Source organism: Juglans microcarpa x Juglans regia, chromosome 8S (genome assembly GCF_004785595.1).
Source record: "Juglans microcarpa x Juglans regia isolate MS1-56 chromosome 8S, Jm3101_v1.0, whole genome shotgun sequence".
Classification (NCBI taxonomy): Eukaryota; Viridiplantae; Streptophyta; class Magnoliopsida; order Fagales; family Juglandaceae; genus Juglans; species Juglans microcarpa x Juglans regia.
This window is the reverse complement of record NC_054609.1, coordinates 10551174-10561897: the sequence shown is the minus strand read 5'-3', so window position 1 is coordinate 10561897 and position 10724 is coordinate 10551174. Positions and strand designations below refer to the sequence as shown.

General features: G+C 36.7%; 1 protein-coding gene across 2 annotated transcripts; it reads left to right on the top strand.

The window, feature by feature from the left end:
• Positions 1–5348: 5348 nt before the first annotated feature.
• Positions 5349–8896, top strand: LOC121244864 (aspartic proteinase Asp1-like). 2 transcript variants are annotated; one of them, XM_041143089.1, is made up of 10 exons: positions 5350–5564; positions 5610–5875; positions 6716–6833; positions 6930–7156; positions 7372–7605; positions 7716–7854; positions 7930–8124; positions 8240–8312; positions 8403–8490; positions 8581–8896. In XM_041143089.1, the coding sequence occupies exons 2-10, from the start codon at positions 5676–5678 to the stop codon at positions 8663–8665; spliced, it is 1359 nt and encodes a 452-aa protein (XP_040999023.1). In that variant the 5' UTR covers positions 5350–5564; positions 5610–5675; the 3' UTR covers positions 8666–8896. The 2 variants fall into 2 exon arrangements, with proteins under 2 accessions (XP_040999024.1, XP_040999023.1); XM_041143090.1 differs by lacking the exon at positions 8581–8896 and having other exon boundaries at positions 5349–5562; positions 5608–5875; positions 8403–8497.
• The last annotated feature ends 1828 nt before the right edge of the window (positions 8897–10724 follow it).

Below are 10724 nucleotides of genomic sequence, written 5' to 3'. Positions count from 1 at the left end.
AGTTTGTGTACATCGAGAACAGTTTTTCAAGTCAAGTCAAGTCTGTTTACGTTTATCACTACCCTAAGTGCTATGATGGTAATATCCTAGTGAAACTCTTTTGTTTACTCTGGAGTGTCTAAACTAGTGCGAAATCTCCCGAGTTGACAATGTAAAGTTCAAAATAGGGTCTAAGTAACTGGTCACCGGAGCGAAGAAGGCACTAACATCGATGGTGCCCCACACATTTCAATTTCATGTTATATGTACTCGTACTGGTACAGATACCTGACACAAGATATGTATATCACGTGTGTCCACAACAGGTGTAGATACCTGTAAACTAGCACGTATGTTAACGCCCTCACTACTGGTGCAGATACCTGTGTTGTGATGTGGTGATCGATAGGGGTACATGGCTTAAGGGAAACTATGTAGCACCCACATTTCATGTTTATTAATCATGTTTAATTATTGAACAAAATTCCAAGTTCAAGCTCATATTATTCAAGTTCAATTTCATGTTATTCAAGATCATGTTATTCAGTTCAAGTTCACGTTAAGTTCGTGTTCAAGTCAGTTCATGTTCAATCAAGTTTCAAGTTTAGTCCATGTTCAGTTCAAGTCATGTCAGCTCATACCATGTTACATGTCAAGTTATGTCATGTTTATTTATGATTATGATTATGCATTCATCCATTTACTGCCATGCATCATTTGTATATTGTATGTTAAGTTTCCTGTTAACTTTCTCACTTTGGTAGTCCCAACTACCAAGCCCTCCTGAATGGTATGAAATGTGTAAGGACTAGGGAACGAAGCCTGGCAAACTGGAGGAGGCTGATTAGGTGACACCAACTTGATGCGGAGCTTATGGCCTTCATAGTTAGATTTATAGACAATATTACGGCATCGTTAATCGAGTTACGAGAGTTACTCGATGAACTAGCCCAATAATTATGTTTTGGTGATGTAATTATGGAGTTTTGTCTCCCATACTTTTGAGATTACAGTCATTTTGAGACTCGTACGGTAATCATGGATGTTTAGCATTTCAATATGTATGGCTTATGTTTTAAGTATTTGGCATATCTTTAGTTTGGTGCATACTATTGCTCAAAGAAAAAAATTGTCCGCTGCGAATATTACATACTATTATATGCATGTTAGGTGCATTACATCTTTAACTATCATGAATCAGGGCAATTAACATTTGTTGCATGTCCAGACACCTCAGATGTTCGTCTGATCCCAAGCGGAATCTGAGGGCATCACAGGTGGTAAGAAACCATCATTCATGTTTGTTATGCTTATGTACATGTTATGTCATATCATGTCATGTTTAACCGTTACAGGCCATGTTATACCATGTTATTAGTCACACTTACATGTCACGTCATGTTATACTATGTCATTTGTCATTTCATTTCATGTCACGTCATATTGCATGTATCACGAAAAATAATATTTTCAAGTCAGAGTCTTTTATGTTTGTCACAACCCCAAGTGCTAGGATGAGGCATTATCTTAGTGGAACTCCATTGTTTAAGCTAGAGTGTTTAATCAGGTGTAAAAATTTATGAGTTGATAAAGTACCGTCAACAGGCTTTGAATGAGACCTATGTAACTAGTTGTTGGAGCGGAGTTAGGCACTAACGTTGGTGGTGCCAACCACAGCTCAATTACATGTTATACTTAATCGTAGTAGGTGCAAATACCTGTTATGAGATAGGTACATTACTTACTCGCAGAAGATGCAGATATCTGTGGTGTGATGCGTATGTTCAAGTACTCACAGCTGGTGCAAATACATGTGATTTGATGCAATACCAATAGGGGCACATGGCTCAAGGGGACTTGTGTAGCATCCACATGTCATGCTTAGTTAACCAGTTTATTTATGAAACAAGATTTCAAGTTCATGTTTAGTTCACGTCATGTTTAATTTACATTCAAGTTCAGTTCAAGTCAGTTACAGTTCATATTAGTTCAGTCCATGTCAGTTTTCAAGTTATGTCAGCACATGTTATGCTATTTGTCAAGTCATGTCACGCTCATTCATGTTCACATAAGCATTTATGTCCTTTTACTATCGTGCATGCATTTGTAAACTGCTAGTTTAAGTTGGTTGTTAACTTGCTAAGATTGTAATCAAATCTCACTTAATATTTCTAACTACCATTCCCCCTGGAATGGTAGATCAGGTGTCAAGACCTAGAGAATTAGCAGTGGATCCCTTGGATGAGGTCAATTAGGCCATGACGCGACGATAGAGAGCTCATTACTTTGATGCTCCAATTCTTAGATAGGATTATGGATATCTTATCCAAATTGCGCAAGCCAGTCATTACGCTAGCCTAGTAGTCATGATAGTTTATTATTGTACTTAAAGGAGCACTGTCTCTAGTACTCATTATTACAGATCTTTTGGATAAGCACTCTAATTTTTGGGCCTTTGTTATTATATGATTATGAAGTATGCTTATGTTACTTTGGGATATGTCATATCTAATACATAGTATTACTCAAAAAAAAATTATCTGTTGTGAATATTGCACATTGCTAATTGCATGCTAGGTACATTGTATCTTTATCTGTCATGAACGGGGGCAGTTAACCTTATGTTGCATGTTCAAACGCTTCAGAGTCCGTTAAATCCTAAGTGAAAATCTGGGGCGTCATACTACACTTGTGTATTTAGAATTTGTATACATCATTACTCAATTTCAAATAATGGAGAGAGGCGATCTAAACCTAATCCAATTGTTAAAGATTGCTTGAAACTCACGACTATACGTCATTGCACTTGTAGGGAGAGACCTATAAAAGACTTAATGCCTCGTTCGGTTACACAGAAGAGATAAGATGAGATGAGAAATCTGTGAATAGTTGTGAGATAATTTGTGAATAGTAGTAAAATAATTTGTGAATAATAGTAAAATTATTTGAGTTAAGATTTTTATAGGGTTTGAAAAATAAGAGAAAAAAAGTTGAATAACAAAATTATAAAGTTAAAAGAGGGTTATAATATTATTTTTATTTTGAAATTTGAAAAAATTGAATTATTTTTTGTGTTTTGTTTAAAAATTTAGAAAATTTGTAATGATTAAATAATGATTAAATGAAAAAGTTAAAAATTTGAAATTGAAAAATGTTTGTGTTTAAATAATATTTAGATGTTGAGATGAGACGTGATAAAATAATTTAAATTTTTCCGAAACCAAATCAGGCCTTAAGAATTCCACAACATAAAGTAAAAATGGATATCTCATCAAACTCATCTACACCTAGGGTTGTAAATGAACCAGTCTGTTTGATAACCCGCTCGGTATTCGCTCAGTTAAACTCGAATTGAACTCAACTCGTGAAAAAAAAAAGCTCGTTCATGAAAGCAGATACCCGCTGGATTTATAAATGACACATATCCGATAAAACTCGACTCGACTCAATTAAAACTCATTCATATATTGATAAATATATACATACACTTATGTATATATACATATATATCTATATATATGTATTAGCTAATAATATAAGCATACCACTTTTATAATTAAATATATAATATGTAATCTAATTACTTATGTCTATATAATGAATATACTTCATAGGTATATTTTATAATTTGTATAATAATTAGTTGATAAAATTTAATAATTTCATATACTAGTATGTAGGAACCATATATGAAATAGATATATGCTATCATATTAAGTATATGTATTAATAATATATGTAAGCATATAATTTATTGTTATTTTGGATAAATATCAACTAGTTAGATATTAATTAATTATAAAAAAACTTAAAAAATTTTATAATTCAATAGAAGTTCTACTTGTTAGTTATATAAATTCAATATTAGATCTTTTATTTATTTAATTTATTAATTATTAAATCTTATTCAAAAAATAAAAAAGATAAACAATCTGAACTCGGCTTGACTCGAACTTATTTGTGGGGACGACCTCGAGCTCAAGTTGAGAGTTAAGCTTATTGAGTCAAGCTCGAACAAAGAATAAAAAAAAATCTCAAGCTAGAATATTTTGAATCGAGCTGAGCTCAGCAAACCAAAGACCAGCTCGACTCAACTCGGCTCGATTACAACCCTATCTACAAATCTTATGCTTACTTTCTCGACCCTTATTTCTAGAAAAATCTTTACCGATATTAATATTGAAGTTATCCTCTTTCTGTTACCACACGTACATACAGAAGCTCTCATGTTCCTAACCTTCCCTTGAAAAAATCTATATGCAACCGGCCAGGGGAACCACCGAGAAATCGTGTCCGTGACAAATTGAAACGACGTTGTTTCCATCTTTTCTAAAATTCCCTCCGTTTTTCCTTCGTTTTCTTTCTTCCCATCGAAATCCCATTTCCCCTTCGTCTTCCAGAGCTCCCTCAAAATCCCCATTTCCTCCTTCATCTTCGTCTTCCACCTTCCCACTCAACGGTCCCCTTTCCTCGAAATATCTTGCTCTTTTTTATTTTTATTTTTTTCAGACTTTGCTTTTGAAACCCCACCACACTGTGACCATAAAACTCACTAAAAAAATGAGTAATTAATCGAAACCTAAGTAACCAGCAATTACCTGGATAAGATGACTAAAAAGGAAAGAGACAAATGAAAAATGAGTTTTGGTTATGCTAGATCAGAGAAGTGACAGAAGACCCGATGTTTCTCGGATCATTCCAACCACCAAAATATTGGTTGCATTCCAGTAATAGGAAGGATCCGACAGGCTGATTTGCTCCATTTTGTTCTAGCAAGAACCATTCCAATTCAACCTGTGTTGTCCATTTTCTACTTTCATTTCTTTCATGGCAATTTGATGAGCTTAACTATTACCCACTATTTGTAAGCCTTCAAATGGCTTTGAGCTTTGGAAATGATTGGGTGAGCGAGTGTCTTTGATACCATTATTGGCGAAATTTTATTGCTGAAAGCGAGAGGCAAACAGGAAAGCAATAGTTGGAGTAGTGGTAGTAGTAGAAGCTGTGGAGCCGAAGATGGAATAGCTCGAGAGGAGCTGCATCAATGGAGTTGTACCAAAAGAATTCTGAAACTTTCTAGACTTATCCCATAGCATTATATGCGTACCGAAGATAAAGAGAGGGAAGCTGTGGTGGGTCCCCTCTCGTTTGGTGGGTCCCCTCTTTTTCAAGAAATGAAATAAACAACATATTAGAGGTTTAATCCAAGAAATGAAACAAACAACACCGGTTGCATTGCGGTTCCGTATTCCGGTTGTAACTAGCAGAGCTGCCTTCCCTCTATTCACCAATTAAACTGCACATAGTCAAAGCAAATGAGAGCCGTTCGTCTTGTATCTCAAACTTTGATGAAACAAAGACACAACAGCAAGTAATGAAGGCCGTTTTCGACCTTTGACTACACAACTACCCGCGTTATAACGCTGCTCCTGCGCTCCGGCAATGTGACTGCCCATAGGATCCAAATCTCTCTCTTTGTTTCTCACGTCCCGGAAAACACTTTCTAAAATTCTCCAACTGTATTTTGTGACAGAAAACATGTATATAACTAAGCTCAGGAATCAGACAAGACAGTGGAATCCTAACACTTAACCCTCCAAAGTCTTGGTCTTGGGATCTTTTATTCCAAAACCTTTTGAACTGTTGTCTGATCCAAAAGAAACGCAATTTGTCTGCAATTGAAAAAGCAGGTCAAGATGGGTGAGAGAGGGCAGACAATTATGCTAGCGTTGACGGCCTTTTTCTTTCTGGGTATGTTCGCAACTTTCCCTGCAGGCTGTTTTTCAGACTCCAATCAGCAGCCTCAGAGCAAGAAAAAGTCAGTCCACCTCGCATCCCCTAATCGCTTTGGCTCTTCAGTTATTTTTCCTGTTCAAGGAAACGTTTATCCTCTTGGGTATGGGTTTTGATTCTTTACATGGATTCTTAGGAAGCTTTTAATCATAATGCTGCACCGCTGATTTAGTTCTCTTGCTCAATTTTGGGACCTGTTCATTTTCTACTTCTACTTCCTTTTCTTTTATTTCTTGTATGGGTGTGTTCGTTTGAGTTTTCGAGGCTTCAATTTGTTGACTTGGTTGAATGTTCGAATATTCGTTATCTTTTGAATTATAGAATACCTAACCCCTTTGTCTCAATTTTGCCTAATTTGTTGGACTAGCTTAATTTTCAAGTTATCTTACAAATTTTCACTAAAAGTGATCTTAAATTGATTTCCTGTTTGGTTTTCTTTTTAATATATATTTCACTGCTGTTTGTTTGATTTTATATTGAAATTTGATTCTGTGATGATTTCACTATTCTATTGTTTGAATTATTAGATTCAATACATGGTTTTCGCGCACTCTCTCCCCTTATGAGAGGTGATAGGGCTGCGAATGCCCTCATTATGGATGTGGAACGGAGTAAATAAAGCAACTATTGTGGATGCTGAAACGTTACACTAATTTTTTTTTCTACCGATTTTTCAAATGGTCATGTTCCTAACGTTATTTGATTTCTCCTTCAAACTTAACTTCTTGCATCAGACTTTCACAAGCCATTTCTAAAGCTGCATTTCCCAAAAGTTTTTATTTTGTTTACCATCTGTATGTTAGTTTTCCCTTGGGGTAGCTTTACTGTTTTCCCCTGTCTAAGAGTTGAAGGTATCATAACTTCATTTTGTGCCTGTTTTAAATGGGATTTTCAACTTATGCTTATTAAAAAGCTCAAGGAACTATATCTCTGAATTTGACAGGTACTACTTTGTAACCCTCAAGATAGGCCATCCGCCTAAGCTGTACGACCTTGATATTGATTCTGGCAGTGACCTCACTTGGGTCCAATGCGATGCACCTTGTAACGGTTGCACCAAGGTTAATTTTTACATTAGATTAAGAAAATAATCCAACCATCTGGTTCTAATAATGTGCTGACCGAGTTCTTTTGTGTGTTGTCGTTTCCTTGTGCAGCCCCGTAATCGACTTTATAAACCAAACAATAATGTTGTCACTTATGCAGATCCCATGTGCGCTGCCGTGCGCTACCCGGGAAACCACAAGGCGAAGGACCCTAATGAGCAGTGCGACTATGTGGTCACATATGCTGATCATGGATCTTCCCTTGGTGTGCTGGTCAAGGACTACTTTCCCCTTCACTTTACCAATGGCTCCATCATTGGTCCCCGTTTGGCCTTTGGGTGCGCATCAGTTTCTCTTATAAAAAATGGGCACTTTCAATGTTAATTTGGTTACTAAAAATAACAGGATGTGAACCCTGAAAGCATTCTTTTTGAAAAAAGGAAAACAAAAATGCAAGTTGGGTCAGCTTTTGGCATGGCTTGAGCTTTATACCTCTAATTCATGTTTAATTAATGCCACGTTTGCCGCCGTATGCTGTTCCTCTTGTCTGCAGGTGTGGATATGACCAAAAATACTCTGGGCCGCACTCTCCACCATCCACGGTGGGAGTCTTGGGCCTCGGCAATGGCAAAGCAAGCATAGTGTCACAATTGCGTACTATGGGTTTAACACGGGATGTAGTAGGCCACTGTTTAAGTGGACGACGGGGAGGATTCTTATTCTTTGGAGATGACCTTGTCCCTTCTTCAGGAATCATATGGTTGCCAACTTCACGCAATTCCCTGGAGTAGGCAACCTCCAACTTCCCTTCTTGTATCGTTTTTTTCTTTTTTTCCTGCAATGTGTGTAGGATCATCATACACTCACAAAGAATTCATGCTAGATGGTCTATTTCAGGTACCACTACACATCAGGACCAGCTGAACTTCTTTTTGGTGGAAAGTCTACTGGGGTAAATGGTCTCCTCGTTGTCTTTGACAGTGGAAGTTCTTATACATACTTCAATTCCCAAGCTTACCAAGCCACAGTCAATCTGGTGAGAATGCAAAGGTGTGCATTCTTCTACAAATTGTTCTTATGTGCAAAACCTGACTATTAATCCCCATCTCAGCTGACAAGAGAATTAAATGGAAAGCCATTGAAGGATGCACCAGAGGACCAATCACTCCCAATCTGCTGGAAAGGCACAAAGCCTTTCAAATCTGTTGGTGATATCAAGAACTACTTCAGGCCTTTGATACTGAGCTTTACACATGCCAAGAATGTTCAGCTACAATTAGCACCTGAAGCATATCTTATTGTTACAGTAAGCACTTACTGAAAATCCCTTTTATAGCTTTCTCTGATTTTTCATTTGGTTTCCTGCAGTATAGTGGATAGAGAAATAGGTTATGAAACATGTCTAACAAGTTCACTTTCAGAAACAAGGCAATGTATGCTTGGGAATTTTGAATGGCACCGAAGTAGGACTCAAGAATCTAAACATAATTGGAGGTAAGAAGCCCTCAAAGCAAAAAGCTTCTGGATGATTATTACAAAGACACAATGCTACAGTTTTCACTAATTTATTTTCTCATTTGTCAGACATATCTTTGCAAGACAAAATGGTGATTTATGACAACGAAAAGCAGCAAATTGGATGGACTCCTGCAAATTGTGAGAGGCTTCCAAGGTCCTGAACCACTATCTCCTAATACTTTTACTTTACTGTGATTCTGCGGAGAGCTTTTCTTACAGGAATTTCTTTTCTGTTCATTAACAGTGCGGATCGTGATTTTAGTGAAGGTTTTTCTCATCATTATGCTCTTATTCTACCCGAGGATTTCCCTGCAACTTATGCTTCATGAGAAGATCAATAAGTGGCTAGCAAAAAGCTTCAAGGCAGAAGAATAGGCAAAAGTATAGACAATGTATCCTGTATGTTGTTTACTTGCATTCGTTTAGTCATAGAAGGTTAACAAGAATTCATATCTTATAGTGTTGTCTGGAAGGTAGCAAATGTAAATGGGTATATTCCATACATACGTTGGTTACTAGCATTTCATAAATTCAAATGCACCGGCATTAACTTGATACAATCTTTTTCAATTTTTCCTACGAGCTTAATTTCAATCAGACATAGGTTCGGATCCATGTCTCAATCTCGTCTCGTCTCGTCTCGTCTCATCCTATTCGCATAGCACTCTGAAAGACCCAAATGCTTTTTTTCCCCTCAAATAATGCAAATTATGGCTTGGGAAGAATAAATAATCAAAGCCATTAATTTTTATTTATTTATATTATCTCTTTGAAATTTTAAATTTCTTATTACAATCAATGTTCCTATAACACTTTCATGTGATCATTCAATGCAAGATTTTGATCGCTTATATCCCATTCATTAATAGATCAAAGTGACATGCACTTTATATTTGACTTTATTCATTTAAAAAATAAGACACTGTTATTAACGAATGTAGATAAGAAGTTCAAGTGCCAGACAGCTTCCTTGGCGCTATGCGTTATGCTCTACAAGCTCCACCAGAAGAACGCACTATCGTGCAATACGATAGCGCTCGTGGCTCTGACTTCTCCTTTTTCAAGAGCTCCATGCTTCCCCAACTAACAACATGAGATAGTAATACTCAGCAACATCTTCAACTTAAGAGTCCTCTACAGTGTACCCCTACTAAACGATCTATTTAGTCGACAATTCCAGAAACCACCTTCGTGGCAACTTTTTTGTTGCTTTTATATCAAATAACTGTTGGGTTTGTTCTCATTTTGGAGTCCCACACCTATGAGATTTGTAAAGGGAGCCAAAGTCCATGGCCTATAAAAAGGAGGCTTAGCCTCTTGATAAAGTGTACCAGTCAAAAAGCTTAACTAGTAACTTTTAACTTTAGTTAAATTCCTCTATTGACTTTTTTTATAAAAGGAAAAGAGGTATGAGTTAAAGTTTTGCTAGTGGAAAAGCTTTGTGGGTGTATTTGGGGTGAAGAGAAAAATTGTATGATTATAATAATTTTTCACATAGTGGATTTTCTTCTCTGGATTTGGTGGTTTTTCTCCTGTTTTGAGAGTTTTCCACTTAAATTCTTGTGTTGTTATTATTTCTCTGTTTTTCTTGATATTCCTTCAAAGGGTGGATCCTAGGGGGTGAATTAGGAAGGTTCAAATTCCCAACAAGTGGTATCAGAGCCTAGGTCCTTTTGGTGGGGTAGAGCTTTGATGTGGTAGTGTGGATACGTACTGTCTAAAGAGGTTCTGTCTAAGAAGATTGGAAATTTAGAGTGTGTCCATTATGACCCTCCAATCTTTACTGGGAGCCTTGAAGTTCTGTCTAGGAAAGGAGAATCTTTCCTGGGAACTTACTTAGTGAGTATTATTCATTTCTACGGTAAAATTCATTAAAGCAATGTCAGGAAGTAGGGCTTCAAAATCCTATCAAATTTGAGGTGGAGAAATTTGATGGAAGAATCAATTTTGGCTTATGGTAAGTTCAAGTCAATGATTTTTTGATTCAACCAGGACTACACAAGGTGTTGAAGGGCAAACCAACCCCTGAAGTTAGTAATGGTACTAGCGTGATTAGTGAAACAAAGAGCAGATCTATAATGAGCGATAAAGATTGGGAGGATCTAGATTTGAGAGCAGCAAGTGCGATACGTCTGTGTCTGGCCAAGAATGTTCTTGCAAATGTACATGGAATATCTACGGCAAAGGAACTCAGGGAAAAGTTCGAAAAGTTGTATCAGACGAAGGACGTCTCGAATTGCGCGTACTTGAAGGAATAGTTCCATACACTGCAGATGAGTGAATGTATGACTATTTCAGATCATTTAAGTGTTCTCAATGGCATTGTCTCTGAGCTAGAATCTATTGGAGTTAAAATTGATGATGAGGATCAAGGTTTGAGGCTCATCT

Bases quoted from the DNA above. Each gene is read 5' to 3' on its own strand.
- LOC121244864 (XM_041143089.1), top strand. From the start codon at position 5,676: ATGGGTGAGAGAGGGCAGACAATTATGCTAGCGTTGACGGCCTTTTTC. The intron at 5,876-6,715 runs GTATGGGTTTTG...TGAATTTGACAG, and splicing joins GGAAACGTTTATCCTCTTGG to GTACTACTTTGTAACCCTCA. The intron at 8,491-8,580 runs GTCCTGAACCAC...GTTCATTAACAG, and splicing joins AATTGTGAGAGGCTTCCAAG to TGCGGATCGTGATTTTAGTG.